The sequence below is a fragment of the Oryza brachyantha genome, chromosome 3 (genome assembly GCF_000231095.2).
Source record: "Oryza brachyantha chromosome 3, ObraRS2, whole genome shotgun sequence".
Classification (NCBI taxonomy): Eukaryota; Viridiplantae; Streptophyta; class Magnoliopsida; order Poales; family Poaceae; genus Oryza; species Oryza brachyantha.
The window spans coordinates 22,922,934-22,944,421 of NC_023165.2; the positions used below are offsets into that span (position 1 = coordinate 22,922,934).

General features: G+C 42.4%; 5 protein-coding genes across 9 annotated transcripts; 2 read left to right on the forward strand and 3 right to left on the reverse strand.

Annotated features, from left to right (window-relative positions):
- Positions 1–286: 286 nt before the first annotated feature.
- On the forward strand, positions 287–3,055 carry LOC102700606. Of its 2 annotated transcripts, none has more exons than XM_040522283.1 (3): positions 287–688; positions 1,338–1,479; positions 2,619–3,055. In XM_040522283.1, exons 1-3 carry the CDS (start codon positions 369–371, stop codon positions 2,703–2,705), a joined length of 549 nt encoding a protein of 182 aa, XP_040378217.1. In that variant the 5' UTR covers positions 287–368; the 3' UTR covers positions 2,706–3,055. The 2 variants fall into 2 exon arrangements, with proteins under 2 accessions (XP_040378217.1, XP_040378218.1); XM_040522284.1 differs by having other exon boundaries at positions 2,622–3,049.
- Positions 3,056–3,618: 563 nt separating this feature from the next.
- Positions 3,619–8,778, forward strand: LOC102700880 (pentatricopeptide repeat-containing protein At2g13600-like). Of its 4 annotated transcripts, none has more exons than XM_015834200.2 (4): positions 3,619–6,664; positions 6,828–6,946; positions 7,710–8,181; positions 8,261–8,778. In XM_015834200.2, the coding sequence occupies exon 1, from the start codon at positions 3,619–3,621 to the stop codon at positions 5,983–5,985; it is 2,367 nt and encodes a 788-aa protein (XP_015689686.2). In that variant the 3' UTR covers positions 5,986–6,664; positions 6,828–6,946; positions 7,710–8,181; positions 8,261–8,778. The 4 variants fall into 4 exon arrangements, with proteins under 4 accessions (XP_015689686.2, XP_040378434.1, XP_006650448.2 ...); XM_040522500.1 differs by having other exon boundaries at positions 8,270–8,778; XM_006650385.3 differs by having other exon boundaries at positions 7,710–8,778.
- A 1,737-nt stretch (positions 8,779–10,515) lies between these two features.
- LOC102701154 (elongation of fatty acids protein 3-like) lies at positions 10,516–11,786 on the reverse strand. Its single transcript, XM_006650386.3, has one exon. The coding sequence runs from the start codon at positions 11,486–11,488 to the stop codon at positions 10,640–10,642; it is 849 nt and encodes a 282-aa protein (XP_006650449.2). The 5' UTR covers positions 11,489–11,786; the 3' UTR covers positions 10,516–10,639.
- Positions 11,787–14,264: 2,478 nt separating this feature from the next.
- Positions 14,265–15,875, reverse strand: LOC102707856 (uncharacterized protein C6G9.01c). The gene is made up of 2 exons (XM_015834944.2): positions 15,274–15,875; positions 14,265–14,661 (listed from the first exon to the last, which is right to left on the reverse strand). Exon 1 carries the CDS (start codon positions 15,760–15,762, stop codon positions 15,307–15,309), a length of 456 nt encoding a protein of 151 aa, XP_015690430.1. The 5' UTR covers positions 15,763–15,875; the 3' UTR covers positions 14,265–14,661; positions 15,274–15,306.
- Positions 15,876–18,336: 2,461 nt separating this feature from the next.
- Positions 18,337–21,291, reverse strand: LOC102701429. Its single transcript, XM_006650387.3, has 6 exons — positions 20,804–21,291; positions 20,058–20,172; positions 19,716–19,921; positions 19,610–19,637; positions 19,013–19,121; positions 18,337–18,681 (listed from the first exon to the last, which is right to left on the reverse strand). The coding sequence occupies exons 1-6, from the start codon at positions 21,053–21,055 to the stop codon at positions 18,600–18,602; spliced, it is 792 nt and encodes a 263-aa protein (XP_006650450.1). The 5' UTR covers positions 21,056–21,291; the 3' UTR covers positions 18,337–18,599.
- Between the last annotated feature and the right edge of the window lie 197 nt (positions 21,292–21,488).

Here is a 21,488-nt window from a genome sequence, read left to right on the forward strand (position 1 = left end):
AGAGTGGCAAAGCGTGTCACGATTGAACAACGGTCCCCGTGTGTCTACGTGATGACAGCTCTCGGCTTTCTTCGCCGTAAGCCTCCCAACTGGATTATTGGGCTGCACGGCTCATCTACTTACGACCTTGGGCCGTCGTATAACTTAAGGCTTGTGCAATCAGCAATGCGCCGTGAGGAAGTTCCAGGTTGGCCCATCTTATGATTATTGGGCCGACGACGGGTTCTGCAAACGAAATGCCTTTTTGATCGAGTTTTTTTTTTTTCACTTCAGATTAGGATTTTGATCACGAAACAAGTTCCGGACGTAGCCGCACCATCGGTCGCCGCTCCGTGCCGTGCCGCCGTACGTGAGCGGAAGGCGAGGAAATGGGCGCGCTCTGCCTGCTCCCGTCCACGCCGCCGTCGTGCCCTTGCGGCGCGGCAGGCTCGCCCAGGCTCGTGACGAGGAGGAACTTGGCCTCCTGCTATGGCGCCGATTCCGGTGGGCGTCCGCAGCTCGCGTGCAAGCGGCGGCGGCGGCGGCGCGGCCGCGTGGTGCGGGCCGGCGGCGACAAGGGGGAAGGGGGCGGGGGCGGGGGCGGCGGGGCGGAGTTCTTCGGTGAGGATGGTGTGGTGGAGGACATGGACGGGTACCTCAACTACCTCTCGCTTGAGTACGACTCCGTCTGGGACACCAAGCCCTCTTGGTATTGTTTCTTGGCTCCTCGTTTCTCTCAGTCTGAACTCTGAAGTGAGCAGCTCGAATTTTGAGCAAAAATACTACTAGGAATAGAAAGTATAAACTGAAATCATTAAATTAACAGTTCCAGCATTTCTTTTGCTCCCTGCTTTTATATCCAATAAACAGCCGAACTTTGCTAGTGATATTGTTGTGAATTGCAAGACAGATAAAATGTCAAATGCCATAATGCAGTGATACTGTTGTAAACCTAGCTCCTGTCCACCAATGGTTCACTGAATTTTGTAATGGCGTCTGCTCCAACCCCTGTCAAAGTTTGAGTCTGCGTTTGCTGCAAACAAGCAATGTCTTAGTTAATGTCTACCGATTTTTCAATTTTCTGTTGCGACAAAAAAATCTTCAATTTCCTTGCTTGTCATTCCTCACTGATACACATGAACTTCCTTCAACCTGCAAAGTTAGTAGTTATTCATAGGTTGCATCAGATACGCAAAAAGGCAGCCTTTATATTTCCTCAATACATCTTTTGTTGTTATTTCTTGAACATTGTGACAGTTTTAATTCCTTAAGCTACTCTACACTTCAATAGAGTTACATCTTTTCCATCCTTTTGTCTGATTTTGGTCGCTACAACTATCTATGATGCCCCCTTCCAGGTGCCAGCCTTGGACAATCTTACTTTCAGGAGCAGTTGCGATTGCCGGTAGTTGGCTGCCCATCCACTCTGTTGTGATTACCACAGGAGTTTCTTTTGTAATATGTGCATGGTGGTACATATTTCTCTACTCCTATCCCAAGGTTTGCAAACAATTGGCCTTATTCATTTTTGCCTTAATCTGATGTTTTAGATTATTGGTTGGAACCTTATAGGTTGGTAATCTAATGCAAGTTACACTAGCTTCAATTATGTTTGTTTGACAATTACTCGTACAGCATGATTCTAAGGAAAAGAAAGTTATGCAATCTGCTTTGAAAGAGTTGGGTGAGTTTGAGGGTGAGTGAAATAGAAGAGGATCATGCAAAATGTGGTACCTTATTAGTGAATGATAACTTAAGTATTAGCTATTGCAAGTTTGGAAAATGGATTAATATGATTTTTAAAAGCAAGTTTTAGATAGAATTTTTTTGCAATAAACACAATGTTTAGCAGTTTTGGAAGTGTGCTCGTGGGAAATATACTTTTCTCCTATCATCCACTACCAAACACTGCTAAGTATAGTTTTTTTTTTCAAACTTTTAGTTAGATTATAGTCCTAAATTTCTTACCCTGATTGTACGTCCCTGCCAGATAAAACTTCCATCAGGTCATATTCTACACAAGAATGTTTGTAACTCTACCTTGGTTGTCTAATTGATCCATCGAGTAATATGGTCTTAAGATCTTTTACCACTTAGTCACATGGTCAAATACAATTCCTGATCTCTCGAAATTAATGGATGTAATTTAGTGTTTTGGCCAATACACTAAAAATGCTTATCTTTGCATTGGGAGGATGTGATTTTTAACCAAGGTAGTGCACGCATGAGAAATACAAACAGCGACGACCGACGAGCACGAGAGCCTAACTTCAGTTAATGATAGCCTTAACTTTGATAGCTTGTATCAAGATTAGCAAGTACTACATAGACAGGCCAGTGAGTGTGAAATCTTGTGGCCACTTGGGATTTAACACCACTCCTATTTGACTAGGTCTTCAAACACTGTCCTATAGTTTATATGCTGCCTATAGTTCTCTTCAATAAGAAGTGGCTAGTGTTGTTGTCCATCGCTAATACTTCCAATTTCCAAGTGGAAGTTGTTAGTATAACCACTACGTATTTTGGTCCGGAATCTTTGATCTGAACATATTCTTAACATGGTATGTGCAGTATTTCATGTTAGGCAGTTGCTGATTTGTGCAGTGAAGTGAGGTAGAACTAACCATCTGATTCGTCAGCAGGCATACAACGAGATGATAGCTGAGAGGAGGAGGAAGGTTGCCAGTGGCGCTGAAGATACCTACGGGATGGAGAAGATCCAATGAGGAATTACTGCTACTGCACCCCAGGCTTGTGACTATCTTGTTTGTAGTACTGATCGCAAAGATAGACAGAGTATGGTTGTGCAGACAACAGAACAAAATCACTGGCTTGTACTCGTAGAAACTGTTCTTCAGAATTTGCTTGATGGAGTCAAGCTGTCTTGTTGTTCAGATCAGCGGTCATCTTCACTTCAAGTTGACCTCCATCGTGCAAGTTGGCCATGTCCCATGTAGCTCAATTGCAATTTTTTCCCGACTCCCATCAAAATCTAAATTTTCTTTACAGTTCGAGAAATAAACAAAACAACAAAAATGATTGTATAGTATGACTTACATTTCTACTCTTAACAGTTTAAAGCCAAAGGCTAAAAGATAGAAAACGATGGTATAACTGTTCGATTGATAATTTACTAAAATTAAGTACCAAGACTTAAACTTTGGGCCTTGTCTTTTTTGTCTTTTCTTATTTTTATAAGTCAAAGACTTGTATTTTTAACCTTAAATATGAATTTAATTTTATGATTTTTATTATAGTTTTTATTATGGTTTTTTCTAAATCGCTAAAAATACGTATATAAAAGTTTTATTTATAAATTATTTTTTTTGACTATAAGTATATAAAGGGACCGTCCAGTGATCAAATGTTTGAAAATTTTAATTCCATCGATCAAATCTGGTCATCGCTATTGGATGATAATCTAAAGTCGTGCACGCAAATTAAAAAATCCATACTGCCCCAACCCCATGTATTGCACGCGTATTTGATAGAAGAACAAAAATTCAAACATTTGATAAATAGCAAAAGCGCTGTAAACCCATCGAGCAGTCCATAAATGTCAACAAAATCCAAACCTGCGTTTTGCCACCATAAATAGCCGACCCAAACGCTATCTGGGTTCGTTCAAACCATGGGAGCATGAGAGCGGCAGCGCGGACGAAGCCGCCGGGGCCGCCACGGCGGCGGCCACCGGCGGCGCAGCCTGTCGCAGAGTCGAAGCCGGCGAAGGCCCGTCCACCGGTAACCTTGCTACTGAAGAGTCTCAGGTCGTTCAAGTTCCGCCTGGCCGGCGGCCCGCCGCTCGCGCCCACACCGAAGGCCTTCAAGTCCTACGCGGAGACCTGCGCGTCCATCCTCCGGCTCTGCTCCGCCGACGCGGCCTCCTCTTCCAGCAACCCTTCCACCTTCTCGCCATCCACCCTGCCGCTTGTCGTCCTCTCCGTCCACGCGCACGCGCTCGTCTCCGGCCTCGCCGCGGACGGCTCGGTCGCGTCCCACCTCCTCACTGCCTACGCGGCCTTCGCGCGCGCCGCGGACCGCGACCGGGCCTTCCTGGACTGCGTCTCCTCTGGTGCCGCGTCTTCGTTCTCCTACGATTTCATGGTGCGGGAGTACGTTAAGGCCGGGGACATTGCCTCCGCTCGCCGGTTGTTCGACGGAATGCCCGAGAGGAGCGTCGTGTCGTACACCACCATGGTCGACGCGCTCATGAAGCGCGGGGCTGTGAGGGATGCGGTTGAGCTGTATCGTCAGTGCCCGCTCTGCTCGGTTCCCTTCTTCACCGCAATGATTGCGGGGTTTGTCCTCAATGAGCAATACAAGGATGCTCTCGGCGTGTTCCATGAAATGCTCAGTTGCGGCGTGAATCCAAATGAGATCACTTTGGTCTCCGTGATCAAGGCATGCATCGGTGCAGGTGAGTTCGACCTGGCCATGTCGATCGTGGGGTTGGCAATGAAATCAAACTTATTTGAGAAAAATCTTGGGCTGCGCAACTCCTTGATCACTCTATACCTAAGGAAGGGAGAGCCAGGTGCTGCACGTAGGATGTTCGATGAGATGGAGATGAGAGACGTGGTTTCATGGACTGCTTTGCTTGATGTGTATGCTGAATTGGGTGACCTCGAGGGAGCTCGGCAGGTCCTTGATACAATGCCTGAGAGGAATGAGGTATCGTGGGGTACTTTGATTGCTAGGCATGAACAGAAAGGCAATGCGAAAGAAGCAGTAAGTCTGTACATTCAAATGCTGGCTGATGGTTGTAGGCCAAACATTTCATGCTTCTCCAGTGTGCTCGGTGCTTGTGCTAGCCTCCAGGACTTAAGTAGCGGAGCAAGCATCCATGCCCAGACTTTAAAGATGGCCTTTAGCAGTAATGTATTTGTATCCAGCGCTCTGATTGTCATGTACTGCAAATGCAAACAGTTGCCAGATGCGCAGAGGATTTTTAACTCCCTTCCACGAAAGAACACAGTATGTTGGAACTCTCTCATTTCAGGTTATAGCTACAATGCTAAAATGGTGGAAGCTGAGAAGCTCTTCACGAAACTACCTGCAAGGAATGCTGCTTCATGGAATTCAATCATCTCAGGTTATGCACAAAATAGACAGTTTGTTGATGCGCTAAAATCTTTTCATGCAATGTTGGCTTCAGGGCATACTCCAGGGGAAATTACCTTCTCAAGTGTTCTTCTTGCTTGTGCAAACCTGTGTTCTTTAGAGAATGGCAAGATGGCTCATGCTAAGATCATTAAACTTGGAGTTGAGGAAAGTGTCTTTGTAGGGACTGCGCTGAGCGATATGTATGCTAAGTCAGGGGATTTAGATAGCTCTAAGAGGGTATTTTATGAAATGCCCAAAAGAAATGACGTTGCTTGGACTGCCATGATTCAAGGACTTGCTGAAAATGGTTTTGCAGAGGAATTTATTCTGTTATTTGAGGATATGATTTCAGCAGGAATAACACCAAATGAGCATACATTTTTAGCTATTTTATTTGCCTGCTCCCACCGTGGTTTGCTGGAGCATGCCATGCATTATTTCAAAATGATGCAGGCATGTGGTATATCACCTAAAGCAAAACACTACACATGTATGGTTGATGTCCTTGCTCGAGCTGGTCGTTTGGCAGAAGCAGAAGATCTTCTCCTGAGTCTTGAAAGCAAGTCAGAAGCAAATTCATGGGCTGCTCTCCTGAGTGCTTGCAACATTTACAGGAATAAGGAAATAGGTGAGAGGGCTGCAAAGAGGCTCCAAGAGTTGGACAAGGATAATACAGCAGGTTATGTGTTACTCTCAAATATGTATGCATCTTGTGGGAAATGGAAAGATGCTGCTGAGATGAGGATACTAATGAAAGGGATCAATCTTAAAAAAGATGGTGGGTGTAGCTGGGTTCAAACAAGAGGTCAATATCAAGCCTTCTTTTCTTGGGAGACAAAGCATCCGTTGTTACTGGATGTTTATGAGATGTTGGATTTGCTAACATGGGAACTGACTGCTTGATTTTTTTTATGGTATTTAGTAGTAAGGCCTTTGACCACATCTTACTTCTCTAATTCTTAAAGATAATGATAGCAGGACGGAGTTGTTTCTGGAGAATGACCGGAAGGAAATTGCCTTTTAACATCAAAAAATGATTCCTGCCTTTATGCTAAGCTTCAAAAATATTTAGGGCTGTTTGCTTCCAAATATCTACCTGGAAATTTTAGCAGATGATGCTAAGAGTGACGTGCTGGATTATTGCAAAAGAAGGCAAGCCAATATTGTTGGTTCATTGACTTTGAGCATCATGGCTAATGAGCTACATGATAGCAATCTGGAATAGTGTGTTTGTATCTTTTTGCTGAAGCTCGTGTGTTTTGACAATAACCAACTTGAGAGTTGAGATGAACAACTTGAGAAAATTCAACTGTGCATTCACTGCATTGTGACTATCCCAGCTTGTTTACTGCACCTTTTATCTGCTCCTTCGGTATGGAATTCATATGAAGATCACTGAGGTGATGATGTAGAAGATGCAAATATACTGACTTCATGCGATAACCCTAAGCATGTTGTGCACTGAGCTAACTTTAGACTTAGAGATAAATTGCCGTTGAGTAGGAATTCTCTGGGTTCACTGTTGAAGTGAGTAAAGAATGTCTAAGCTTTCAGCATTCCAGTTTGATCTTCAGCGAGTCAGGTAAATACTTTGCTATCATCACCTCTTTTGCTAGTTATAATCTGCTTCTGAATTGACCAGGGATGACATGAATTATTTGCACGAGCATTCGTTCCTTGTTTCAAAGTCTTCTCAACATTACTGGTCATTTTTATGATCTTTTGACATCTCTTTGTTTTTGCAGTACAGCCAGCTGGATCTTAGAAGGTACTATGAAAAATCTCGAAGTGCATGCCGTTGCTGCTACATGTATATGCACATGTTCTAAGGATCGAAGGGGGAAGTGACTCTTTATCGGTTGAGGTAAAATCGTTCGGAGTGAGTTTTTTTTAGTTATAATATGATTTACTCCGTACCCTTCTTTTACTTAGGTTATAAAGGATTTTGATTGCACACACCATCGTACTAATGTTTTTCCTCTACGCGCTGGCTTCTCAGTTTTAGATTTCAAAACAGTAATGCGTAGTTCTTTTTTTGGCTAGGGCAGTAATGTGCAGTTTAACAATTGTTTTGTCACGAACAAGTAGGCCATTTTTGCAATACAAAGAAACTGCTTGCTTATCTCCACCAGAACACATTAAACGCAGAATTAGATGTACACCTAGCCACACTTAGACCAATAAACATTGGACGGACTGACTGCTAAGGCTATTCCTAAAGAAAGCTTTTATTTTCATATTTTTAGAAGTGCCATATAAACAACATGACATTTAGTCGACACTTAAAATTTGTTTATACAACATAAGTTTTATTTCATGAAACTGTTTCATAGGAAATACATGCAAGATACATGTTACATTGGTAATAGCATATACATGGTTTTATTTAGATGAAATTATTTTAGTTCTATCTATTAATTTATTATCAAATCATAAAAAGTAGTAACATAACAACCTACTTATTAATGGGAATGGAACTTCTACTGGAAATGTCCTATGCACTGAAGAGCGAGTATGAACTGATATCCGGTCATTATCTTACAGATTAGGATTTCCCTATTTATACAAATACAGATCAACACTGTGACCGTATAAATAACATCACTTTCTCTATATACCATCCGCAGGATGCATCCTTGGGGAAGGTGCAGATCCATCGGTTTCTGAGCTGTACATTTCATTATCAAAGCCTAGGTAGATGACCAGTACTATATGTACACATGACATGTGTATTGCGCCCCGAAGCGTTTCCACACCCAAACCAACCTGCAGCCGATGGAACCACAGGATCGAATTGGCTGGCCGGTGGCTAGTGATGGCTCGCTCTGCAGCTCGTCGTCGGCGCGCGGCTTGACTCTCCTGCCCCTCCTGTCGGCCGGCCCGCCCACCCGATCAGTCAGTGCCTCAGGTGCACGCCCAGAGCCTGACACCGCAGCGGCTCGGCTGGGCGGTTCACATCGGCGTGAGCGAGCACGCATATTCCTCTTTCCCCACCCGCAATCCGCGTCGTCGGCGGCCGAAGGCGAGCCGAGCCAGCACGACGGGACCGCGTCGCCCTCACATCGAGCGAGGCGGGGTCAGCTCAGCTCAGCACGTCAGGTGCGTCTTCTAGCTCCTTCCTTCTCCCCCACTCGTCTCACTCCTCAGCTGCTTTAGCTTGACGCTTATAGCGCACCAGTCCCCCCAGCTTTACCAATCTTTTTCCCCGCGGCAATTAATCCATGTGCCCTCCGTTGCTGCTGTGCTGCTGGGGCTTTGGTCTAAATTAATTAAGCCAGCCGCGGGGGCGCGGGGAGCGACGGCGATGGAGCCGCTGGAGGTGGCCATCACCATCATCTTCGACGCGCTGCTGCTCGTGTTCATGGTGAAGCTCTTCTTCGCCATGTTCCAGATGAAGCTCGTGGTCATCCTCTTCTACCTCGTCATCCTCCTCTTCGCCATGGCCTTCTCCGGCCGGGCGCCCAGTAGCTTCTAGCTTTGAAAAGATTGGAGGTGCAAATCTTTTCTTCTCCTTTTCTTTTTCACCTATGCGAGTTGATCGGTGGATCTGTGAAGCCAATTTCACTCCTTTGGTAGAAGCGATCGTCTCGGTTCTTTGTGCAAGAGAGGAGAATCATCAAATATGAGCCCAAGGCGCAAATTGTGTAAACTTGATCAAAGAAAAGCTATGACCCTCTCTGATGTGAATTTACTAAAGTTCTCTTCTATAGTTTACCACACTTACTATAGTTCTTTTTTTTTTTTGAACGAATGCATATTTCTATTTACATTCATGCTAAATACTGTCAAAGGTGCAGGTTTTCTAGTGGTTTCGTTAATCATCAATAGAGTAGTCTTCCTCGCAACCTTTCCCCTTCTCGGTAGGAACTAGGAAGAAAATATCACTTGAGTTATAGTACAACTTTCCTCATATTAAATTGTAAAAAGGCTGTATTACACTATTCATCTCGCCGTGTGGCTTCAATAATTACAGAGAAGGTCCCCGGAAATGCTGAAATGGTAGCCTTTTCTGGGTTCACACGACACTGATATATGCAATATAGAAATTGTCTAGTAGACTATCAATCACCAATGACTATTTTGTCGCCTGCATCATACCTAAAATTTTAAAATACTTCTTTCTCATATCAGTCTTTACGCTATTGTTCAAGCATTTCTTGCTCATATAATCGAAACTGGCTGGCAAAGGCCAAGTTTACCTATATCCCTTCTCATATCATCGAAACGGGTGTGGATCCTCTGCAGTACTGCATGTGTAGGACTGCTCACTGACAGGTGGGCCATATAGCCCGTGAGGTTTACTGTCAGTGAGCGGTACAGATGATCAGTGAGCGGTACTGCACTACAGAGGATCTGAACTGCATCGAAACTGGCTGCGTTACTGGCTGAAACTGTTCATAATCATGTGTGTTTTTACGAAGAAGTTTGTATACAGAGTTTATCATACCTTTTTTTTTAAAGTAGATTTTTAAAAGTAACTAATTTCACCATTTATCTCTACTATTTAAAATCTTAATTGTTTGTTCTCCTCTTTATTCCACGGCACATCCAAATCACCGCTTCAAAAAACACAACAAATCAAGTGGTTTTTGTAAAATAAACTGTTTTTTTTCTCTCCAGGCTTGTGCAGCCCATCATTAATTGTATTGACCAGTTTTTTCTCTATAGACCTGTGTAACTCATTATCAATTATATGGATATATTATTACCCATACTGTTAAATTATAAAATATGTCTTTATTTGCTTCCAAGAATACGTATAAGGCCAATCTCAATAGGGGTTTTATGGGCAATAAATAGGGTGTTATGTAGACATTTTTATGATGTGACAAAGTATTAATAAAGAGAGAGATGCAACGAGTTTTATGGAGATGAAACCTTCTATGCACTGTTATCTAGACAACTTGTGTCTTGTATGTAACCAAGGAAACAATAATAGATGAAACTATACACGGAGAGAACTTTTTAATAGCATATTACTCTAAATAATTGTGTCTATAAAACTTACGTCGTTTAAGACCCATAAAATGAAGTCCCAAGAAAACGCACCCGCACTCTAGAAAAAAAACCGCACCCGCGCGAAAAGTTTGAGCGGGACGGTCAGTCGACCACATACGTGCAGCCCATGTTGTTAGACTCAGAACGGTATTCCGGACGAAGCGTGGCCCATACTAGGCCCGCTACAAATGTAACCCAACCATAAAATCTCTATTTTCTACACGATGATACTGATACGCAGGAGCAGAGCTCGGCCGTATGGTACGTAATTCAAACAGGTAAACTCAAACCTACTATAATGGAATTTATGTGCGAAGTAATTCACTAAACATTACAATGGCAATTTCTATTTTGTAATCGATATTATTTTGATGCTGACATTACTTCATAGCCCATAAAACGCAATCAGGATGCATGCATGCCTACATCAATTCCGACAAGCGATTATTGAAACAATAACGTCTTAGTATTAGGTCACACAATAAAATCACGACTTAAACCAATAAATAAATTAGAGGAAAAAAAGAAGTCCAAAATCACATTTCTTGCATTGTGCTCGTCAGTCTCCTTTGACCACCTCGCTTCTGCTCTTCTTCTTGCCCTTGGCGGCGGCGTAGGCGGCGCCGTGGAAGTCGAGGAAGAGCGCGAGCAGCGAGGCGTTGAAGACGGCGTTGAACAGCCACCCGCCCATCCCCTCGCAGCCGCCGGCGGCGAAGTGGCGCCACAGCATCACCACCGAAGCCGCGAAGCTGAAGAGGAACTGCGCGATCTGCAGCTCCGTGACGGCGCGCTTCCACCGCGGCGGCCACCGCAGGCCGAGGCTGCAGCAGAGGTAGTACCCGTACATGACGACGTGCACGGTGGCGTTGGTGGCGAGCGCGATGGGCATCAGCGACTGGCGGGTGGCGAGCCAGAGGTAGCACATGACGATGACGACGGCGTGGTGGTAGACGTGGAGCAGCGTGAGCGGGCGGCGGCCGAGGAGGATGAGCAGCGTGTCGCCGAGCTCGTACACCTTGGAGAGGTAGAACACGTGCGCCCAGAAGAAGACGGGGCCCGACGCCGCCGTGGCGCCGCCGGGAGGGAAGCAGAAGGCCCACCAGCGGGAGGGCGCCGTGGCCGCGACGGAGAGCGCGCACCCGGCCGCCATGGCGGCGGAGAGCGCCAGGAGGACCGCGTTGTGGAGCGCCGACACCGCCCGGAGCGCGCGGGCGGGCAGCGCCGGGAGCGGCACCACGCGGCGGTGGAGGAGGAGCACCGCGGCGAGGTAGGCGCAGACGACGGCGCCGGCGAAGGACGGGGCCGCGGCGAGCGTGCGCCCGGGCTGCCAGGCGAAGGAGGCGACGGCGGGGTGGTCGACCAGCGCCCACCGCGCGCGCCGCAGCAGCGCCACCGCGGTCGCCGCCATCTGCAATGCGCCCGCGCGCCCACCCGCCTCCCGACCTCGCCGGCCTGGTAGTTGCTCGGTGGTGCGGTGTGGTGTGCGTGTGTGGTGGTTTGAGTGACACGTAGAGCCTACATTAGGGTATGGCTGGGACGACGTCCGCAAGACCGGAAGTACTCGGTGACGTCAGCGCGATGGCCCGCGCGGTTCAGCTCGCTGGGCGTGGGTAGCTGATGCTTGCCAGGCTGTGGGGCGCTTGCATCATTGCCTCAGGCCTGGTTTAGATTTCAAAATTTTTTTTGGAAAAAGATCATATCGAACATAGCACATATGGTTATTGTAGCATTTATGATTAATCATATGTTAATTAGACTTAAAATATTCGTCTCACGATTTTCCCCATAACTATACAATTAGTTTTTATTTTCATCTATATTTAATGCTCTATTTAAGTGTCTAAAGATTCGATGTGATGTTTTTGGAAAAAAAATTGGGAAACTAAACAGGCCACATTGCATTTGCATGGGTGGAAGAAATTGGTAAGTCAACACCCTCGTCTTCAGTGTTATTGGTCGAAAAAGTCAAATAATATATTTACAAACGAAAAATAAGATGTGAATATAATTTTTATATATTTGTTCTTATCGATGTAAAAGTTAAAAAATAAACTTTGGTGAAATATCAAAATCAACTTCAGATTTAAGGTTAAAAATTTAAATTTTAGTTTATAACCCCAACCCTAGCCCACTATGCACGAAATTGCTTATAGAATCATTGAAATTAGTGAAAGTATATTAGTCAACATATGAATATTTATATTGTTTTACAAAATTTTGAATCTATAAACATTTATATTTTATGAGGGAGTAATCAAATACTCCCTCTGTTTCGTAATTGCTTATAGAATCATTGAAATTAGTGAAAGTATATTAGTCAACATATGAATATTTATATTGTTTTACAAAATTTTGAATCTATAAACATTTATATTTTATGAGAGAGTAATCAATACTTCCCCTGTTTTGTAACGTAAGATGTTTGACTTTTTTCTTGCAATGTTTGACCATTTGTCTTATTTAAAAAATTATAAAAATATTATTTATTTTGTTTATAACTTACTTTATTATCAAAAGAACTTTAATTTTTTTTATATTTATACTAAATTTTTAAATAAGACGAATGATCCAACGTTTAAAAAAAAGTTAAACATCTTATATTATGAGCCGAAGGTAGCAGTAGATAGTCTACTAGACAATTCAATACTAGTATATATATATCAGTATATCGTTATACATGTTGTCTATATCACCAATCACAAATATGTTTGGGATAGCTTCAACAGACAGCTTGTCATATCCGTTCTCGTCAAAACTCTGTTCATGCTATCGAGCCTGTTTCAGTGCCTAAATGTAAAATAGGTAGGATATCCAAATCAGATCACGAAAAGGATGTGAGTGTGACTAAGTTGGTGTCTCTTGCCTAAAATCTGGCCTCCGATATCAGACCTCCGAAACGATGAACTCTTGAGATCAAGGGCATGGTTGTTTGCTACCCATACTTTATCACTGAAAGCTAACACAAATTGTTAAACTTTGTCTAAAGTTAAGGTTATGAATCCCTAACCACAAAATGACAAGTCTAAGAAAATCTTGTTATTAAATCTTTAACCACAAGTCTAATGAAATCTTGTCACACTTTTATAACTTATTGACATATATATAGTTTGTCGGAAGGGAATTTTACCATAACGGTAACTGCAGCCAAACAACTACCAATTTTGTCAGTCACCTAAACTTACACGTGGCAAATAGGCAAGTGTGACTGGCAACCAAACACTTTCAAGTTAATCGGTTAAGAAAATCAGCAAAAATATCACTCGATACTACGAGAAGGTGCCACCTCCATGCATTCTGCATTCAACCTAGGTTTACAAATGCTGCAAGAGAATCTGCAGCGTGAATTTAATTGATGATTACAGCAAAACACACACACACACAGAGTGAGATGCAGCTGCTATTTGTCATCATGTTCACCTTAGAGAGAAAGGACATGGCTGATTATTAGTTCGCCTTAGAGAGTAAGGGCATGGTTGATTTTAATGTGAGTTTGGCATCGAAGATTCGGTTCAATAAAGCCAACATGATACAATACTAGCCTACATTTTCCTCTTCTCGAATATGCAGGAGTTTAGCATTGTTGAATACACACGCACTTCACCGCATCGGTTCCGATTACCACCCTCAAAACCTCGACAAAGAAAAACCCTTCAGAAAGCTACCAGCACAGCTCTTGACTGCCTTTACTCACCTCTCCCTCTTTGTGCAAAGCTCCAACCCTTTGGGCGCTGCCAGCTACATTGCATGGCAAAGTAGGATCTTGTAAAACTGAAGCTCACATTAAGGTGCATTTCGCAGCTGGCATGAGTTCTCCAGGCACCAAGACAGAAAGCCCCCCCATTTGCTACTCTGAGCATAGAACTGGGTTCTGTTGATCATAAACAATACTCCCCCCATGTCCACAAAATCACAGATATAAGGGATTTTGGTGTATGTACTTGTTCAGATACATGGACAAAAACCCAAAATCCCTTATATTTGTGGACAGAACATACTACACACAGTTGACTTTTTGTCAAACATTTGATTTGTTTCATTTAGAAAACTTATGTAATTATCATTTCTTTTGTTACGATTAGATTTATTACCAAATGCATTCTAATTGAAACTTATTTTTTTTTACATATTTACACAGTTTTTTTAATAAGACAAATATTCAAACGTGTGCCAAAAAATCAACGGCATCATCTATTAAAATATGGAGGGAGTACTAGAGTGTCAGAGCAAATTCTGCCTTTACTTATTCAGATAAACTACCATATCAGAAACAGAAATCATTATGGTACACTTATTCATGGCTTATCAGTGAACGCTAATAAAGTAGAACTAGAAGGTTTAAAATTAAAATCCATACAGGGCTCAATATGCGCATATATCAGGAAGCGTTCAGCCTAATTCACTGAATAATGCTAATGCAACTTCTTGATGTTCCAGCCAGCAACAAGCAGTGAGCTTTGCTGTCAGAACAGCTGCAACATGAGCTAGGCTTATGTGCAACATCTTAAAACATGCATACCTTTTCCCTCTAGGATCATATTGATGTCATCTCGATTCAGCGGTATGCCCGGTCTGTTGGCTGCTCTGGAAGGAAAGAAATGCAAGAATCTTCAACCACATGAGTAAAACACCAGTGCAATGGTTTCTAGATTTGAAGGATGAGTTCCTGCTGTGGAGGGCAGCGGATTTCTTCAGGGAGCCGGAAGGGATTGGCTAATAGTCCAGTTATGTTGTTTTTTCTGCCTACGGGCATCAGTTTGTTTGTTTCTTTTGTTAGCTGCCTAGCTGACTTCTAGTCTGTACTTCTACAGCTTCTGGCGGTTTTAGCCGGTTTGCTCTTTCTGTAAATTCTATTCTTAATGAAATTGGGTGACCGTTCCTGGGTCTTCCCCACAAGAAAAAAAAACATATTGATGTCATCTCAAGATCCTGGAAATTATCCCTTTTTTTATCCTTTACAAATATACAATAAGATATCTCCTTTCTTCTGCTACGAGTTTAGAGATTTGGCATGGAATTTGGACCATAAAAAAGTGATGTAGCACAGTGGCAGTAGCCGGATGGGACAATTCAAAATCGCCAATAACACGAACGAAAATTTCATTTCATTAGAGCACAAATCTAAGCATATATTGCCAATAGAATCATCAAGTATTACTACTACAAACACAAAAAGATTTGAAATGAGCACATCACCTCACGCGCGAGAGACATCCAAAAAAAAGAAGGTCAGAAGCAGCAATCGCAGTCGAAGGGGCAGAGCGGGGTGCCGCCAGCGTCGGCCTTGCCGAACCCGAGCTCGACGGCGGAGTATATCGCGAGACCGTCCGCGGTGCGCCGCCGCGGCAGCTTCTCCTCCCCTTCGTCGTCGTCGCCGTCGTCGTCCGCGCCCCTCTCCTTGCGCCCCTTCTTACCCTTCTTGGCCCCCTCCGGCCTCTCCTTGGGCTTCTTGCCCCCCACGGATCCCTCCTGCGCCTTCCGCTTCTTGCCGGATGACTTGGTGGCCTGGAAGATCTCGTCGATCTCGTTGGTCGCCTTCTTCTTCGGCTCCTCCTCCTCCTCCACCGCCGCCGCCGCCTCCGTGGGTTTCGGAATCTTAGGTTTTTTGTCAGAGGACTGGGCCTTGGCGTTGATAGAAGAGCTAGGGCCGGAAGGCCTCTTCTTCTTGTGGGATTTGGTGGCCATAGGAGAATATGGAGTCGAGAATTCGCCGCCGCCGCCGCAGGAGAAGAAGATGGATTGATGAGGTTTTGGGAAGTGAAGGAATGGCGGCGAGAAGGGTTTGCGAGTGCGGCGCTACTCGAGACTGGAGATGAAGCTGGTGGCCGGTGGGCCTTGGTGGGCTCTTTGCAGGCTGGTCTGACACTGAATTTAATCAGCCCATCTCACAGGAGGAAATTTACGTGGAAATTTCTCGATACTGTGAAGATAGAATTCTCCGGATGTCACTGAAATTATACCTGGTTCCTTCTATGATAACAAAAATCAAACTTTCCTATGTATCATTTACTTAATTTTTCTTCCTTATGTGTCAGTGTTATTAACTTTTCCATCCAAGTCCGTTAACTTATTTTGTTTACGTTACTTCTACACTATTACATGTCAAATGACCCAAAATATAGAATTGAAAATTAATATTTTCGAATAAAATTTAAAAATTGATAATTTTTGGATAAAATTGAAATGATCCGCAACATAGAATTGAAAATTTGAAAATATCAATTTTAAAAGGTTTAAAAAAGATACCCAGGCGGTGATAATTAGAGACTGAGGTCAAATATTGCTCTTTAGTACTCTTCAAAGTAGGAAAATTGATATTTTCAAATTTTTAATTTTATGTTACGGGTCATTTCAAATTTATCCAAAAATATCAATTTTCAAATTTTATTTGAAATATCAATTTTCAATTCTGCTGTCTTAATTTCACATTTTATTTGAAAATATCTATTTTCAATTCTATGTTTCGGGTCATTTGGCATGTAGTGGCATAGAAAGAACGTAAGCAAAATAAGTTATCAAGAGTTGGATAGAAAAGTTAACAGTGGTGACACATAAGAAAGAAAAAATTAAGTAAATCGCACTAGCGAAGTTTGATTTTTACATGGCATAAAAATAACCATGTATAATTTTAGTGACATATAGGGAATTCTCTCTATTGTGAACCCCTGCACTGCAACAATGAATTTACTCCACAAACATAGCCCATTTCTTTTAAAAAAAATGTCACGATGCCCTTCATTTGAAACCTTTCAAATGAAAGAAAGGGCAAAATAAGAACGGCAGCAATATCAAGTTCGAAAAGAAATCCAGTTAGAGATGAAAAAAGGGCGTCCGCTTGTTAAGCACATTATTATTGCTGTATTCTTACTTCTTAGAGCAAGTTTAATAGTATAGCCAATTACTCGCTCCAATTCATCTATAGTTACTGTAATAGCTAATTCATACAATAGTTACCTACAAAACATCAATATATAGTCTCACATGTCATACACATATTTTTGTCTTGGAACCCGTGTGCAGCTGGCTACAAATTAGTAGGCTTACTTCTCTTTTATCTCCCCTCTTAGAGCATTCCCAACATCTCATCTAAATTTACTCATCCATATTTTCATTAAAATATGCTTACAGCTGGCTTATAGCCTGCTATTGCACCTGCTTAGAGCAAGTTCAATAGTATAGCCAACTACTAGTTCTAATTCATTTATAATTAATCTAATAGCCAACTTATATAATAGCTACCTACGAAGCATATATCACCATGTTCCACATGACATACACACATTGTGTATTAGACTCCGTGCTGCAGCTGGCTATAAATTAGTAGCCCACTTATCTTCTCTCCCCTCTCTTATATTCTTAAAATATGTTTATAGTTGACTTATAGCCCGTTATTGTACCTACTCTTAGTAATTTCAAAAAGCTCAAAACGCACGTCTAGAACATAAACTTGCTAAAGCATACATCATTAGATCCCAAACTACCATGATATCTCTGGAGTCCTTCGTGGTGTTGATGTAGCATGCCACATGGATAATGATCTGGACGTTCAGTTATTTCGATTCGAGTAGTTCGGTCAGAGGAGGAATTTGGTTATGAGAAAGTTTGACGAATTTAGTTTGAGAAAAGTCAAGACCGAACAATTTGTTTTTAATGATGAGCGAAATTTGACAAATGAGACTGAACAAATGATAGAATTTTTTTAAAAAAATTCCCTCTTTTTTGTATTTTTCTATAGTTTAGTAATCGAAGATGGCACAGACCACAGATATATATTCAATCATAGCATCATAGGGGTGATATGTTAGCTTTTTTAAAAGAAAAAGTCAAATGACATACTCGTGAATAAAAATAATTTATAAATAAAATTTTTTCTGTATGTGTTCTTAGCGATTTAAAAGCTAAGATTGAAATATAGATTATGATTAAAAAAAACTCCAATATCAACTTCAAATTTAATATTGAGAAATTAAAATTTAGCTTAGAAGCACTAGCAAAAGCGAAAAGATAATGTTGATAGCTAGAAATTTTGATAGTTTTGTGGGCTAGGGCTTTGTTGTACTACTATTTATATTATTTCGGTTAATAGACAACCATGACTGAATTAACCGAATTATTTTGGTAACTCATGGTTGAACTGGTGACCAAAAAATTATGTTTTGGTTACCGTTTGTTCAGCTCAGTTTTTTTTTCCACCCCACCCCTAACAACCTAACTATATAGTTAGAAATGATGCCACATCATGCTTTACGTGACATGACATGCCAGCACATGAATTTATTATGTTCTTCTATAGGGATTGCAGTAATTTGGAGTCTAGATGATACACTTTACAAGTTATAGAATATGGATGTGCATTTCATAGAATGAAACCAACATAACACATTAATGAGTTATGAAGTTTCTGAACAATCGGCAGTTTTAGAACAAACCATAATTCACAATTTACGTACAATTTACAGGGAGAGTTTTATGTACAAATTGCCGACCATCGCGCATGGCCATGATGCCACTGCTTTCACACTTCACAGTGCCTTCATGACGAATTTGGCGGACACAATAGCTCCCTTGGCTGCAATTTTCAGCACGTGGCGACTCCTGTACAACCTGCGTGCAATCAGAATTCAAAAAGTAACAGTCAAAGAAGAGACCTCCGTATGGACGCTACTGTTGCATATTTCGGACAGTGTCATTTAGCTAAATCCTACCAAAAATTGATCGTCCTGAAGATAATCAACAATATAACCAAAAAAATAATACCAATATATCAGAGGGACTGTTTTTCACAATTATTTAAGATGATGAAAGCAGGTTTGCACTAAGAAATGAATAGGAACGGCGGCACTGAAAACAGAAGTACACCAAAAAGCAGATTGTAACAAGATGTTAACTTGCAACAGTAACACAAACTTTGGAGTTAGGATGAAGAGAACTTTACCCTACTATTGTGATTCCCCAGGTTGCCAATATGTAAATCACTTTTCCAGCCTCCCAGATACTTGTCCATTTCCACTTATCATTCAGGTTGCTCAATGTCATTGCAACAGCTGCGCAGATGTTAAGAGTTAGAACATGCCACACAAAATCAAACAAAACAACATGTAAAGTAGACTAAGATCTCAAAGACAGAAATATTTTGTCAAACATAATCATGTTATCAAGAAGTCTTTGGTTATTATCTCAGTGCAATGAACTACTGGTCCAATGAATTTGATTTGTGATTGGATGAGTTAAAGGGGTCAGTCACCCATGGCATGCACCAATATTGATTTCACCAAGTACTCTACTAGAACAATGCATACAAAAACTTATGTAGCCATATCCACACCATAATATAGCACTGTGATTAAGATCCACAACATTGGGAATCATAAGTTATAATACAATTGCAAACAGCATATTGAAGTTCAAGTTCTTTCTTGGTCACTCTCCCTGTGAATCATTGTTTTGAACCAATTATCCAACAGAATTTAGAAGTACATAAACTCCATCTTTATGGGATTTAAAGTAACAGCATGGAGATAGGTTAGTATACCTTTTTGCAGCTCCACTGGTGATATTGACTGAAGAAAACATAACAAATAGTTAGATCATTGAGGTAGTATGGAGAGAGTATTCATCAATTGTTGAAAACAAGATACCTTAGACTTTGGATCTTCAAGGATGCACCTAGCAATAAAGGTGGCCATACTCTCAATAACGTCATCATCATGAACAAGTACATAATTTTCATTATCAATTCCACTGATTTCCTCCATATTTGTCCCAGGATTATCACAAGCAACCAAGACCCAAGACCCATTCTTCCCACCACCTTCAGCGTATGGAATATCTCCAACATCCAATTCTGTTTGCAATTCGTCCATAAAACAAAAGCTGTTAACTGTAACACCAGGCATAATGTGAAACAAGAAACAAAATATATAGTCATAAAATAAAAATATAGGTCACAAATAAACTCAACGGGTTTCACACAGATATACCTGTCATGTTACCAGGAGATAGCTCTGTTTGTTGATGCATTGACTCATCTCGAACTATCTCAAGCTGAGCCAGGAAGCTAGCATTGTTAACTGCTGCTACAAGACGATTATGCAGCTGCATAATAAAATCATATCCATGAAAAAAACAGTGAAACATAAAAAAAAGCTGAAACAAATTGAAAAGTGATTAAAAAAAATATATGCTGGGTAAGGGCATGAAGGCATTTAATCACATAAAACTGAATTTCCAGGTCTATGTTATTGAAGTGCTCTGTTTCAGTATCATGCATACATAAATGCATCACGATTCACGCATTAACCATAATCTGTCCTGTTACACCCCCTATTTAGTGGCATGGATGCGTATAACTATTGGGAAAGCAAGATGATAAACTAAACTACCACAAGACTCAGGCAAAACAATATCATATCAAATTTCAGATGCACGTGTTTTAGGGTATCTAATAGGGCCCCATTGGTTGGGGATAATACGTCAAACGGCGCATTAGCGGGAAAAATAATTTACGGTGACCAGTGCTGAAAAAGAAACTACGATAAGAAAACCCCAAAACGATTCCAAAATTAAATTGTAAACTTCAAATTTTGACAGCGGCATATGTGTTTTAGGACAAAAGGTGGGGCCAAAACCTCTACTGAGACTATGATCATTCCAATTATCAAGAGATAATAAGAGTAATACTCCTAATCTGCAATAGAAGAGAACGGAAGAGTTGTAAGATGCTCACATCGGCAGGGCACTCCTGGGAGACACAGGGCTCGCCTTGGAGCTCGCGGAGGAGGGAGAGGTCGTCGGCGAGGCGAGCGCGGAGGATAGCGTTCTCCGCACGCAGCCGCTCGGCCTCCTCCCCATCCACAGGCGGGGGCAGGACGCCGTCGTGCGCCGGGCCGTGGCCACGGCGGTGCTCGATGGCGTAGCGCGCCACCTCCGCGATCTCCACGAGCGTGTGCGCCACCTCCAGGGGGATCTTGTGCGCCATCGCCGCCGTCGCCTCGACCGACCGCCTGGCCTCCCCCCACCGAGGACGCGACGCGGGATCGGGAAGATGACGGCGAGGCAAGCCCTGGGCTCCTCGATCGATCGACTGGCTCTCGCCGAGGACGCGATGCGGAAGCGGGCGGAGGATGGCGAAGCAAACCCTAGGCCAAGCACGCAACCTGAGCCGCCGTCGGGGCACGTAAGAAGCGAAAGAGAGGATTGCGGTAACCCGGGGAGAACCCGTGCTGTCCTCACCAGAAAGAAGCGAAATAGAGGGGAAAAAACACGAATTCGGTCACGTTCACGTGGGCCCAAGCATGTCGTTTTAGAGTTTTGTCTTTTTAAGGAGTAAAATAAAATAAAACTCATCGGGACTTTACCATACGCGCGGTAAAAGTTCCAGTAACGTAAAAAAACAGCGGCATAATCATAAG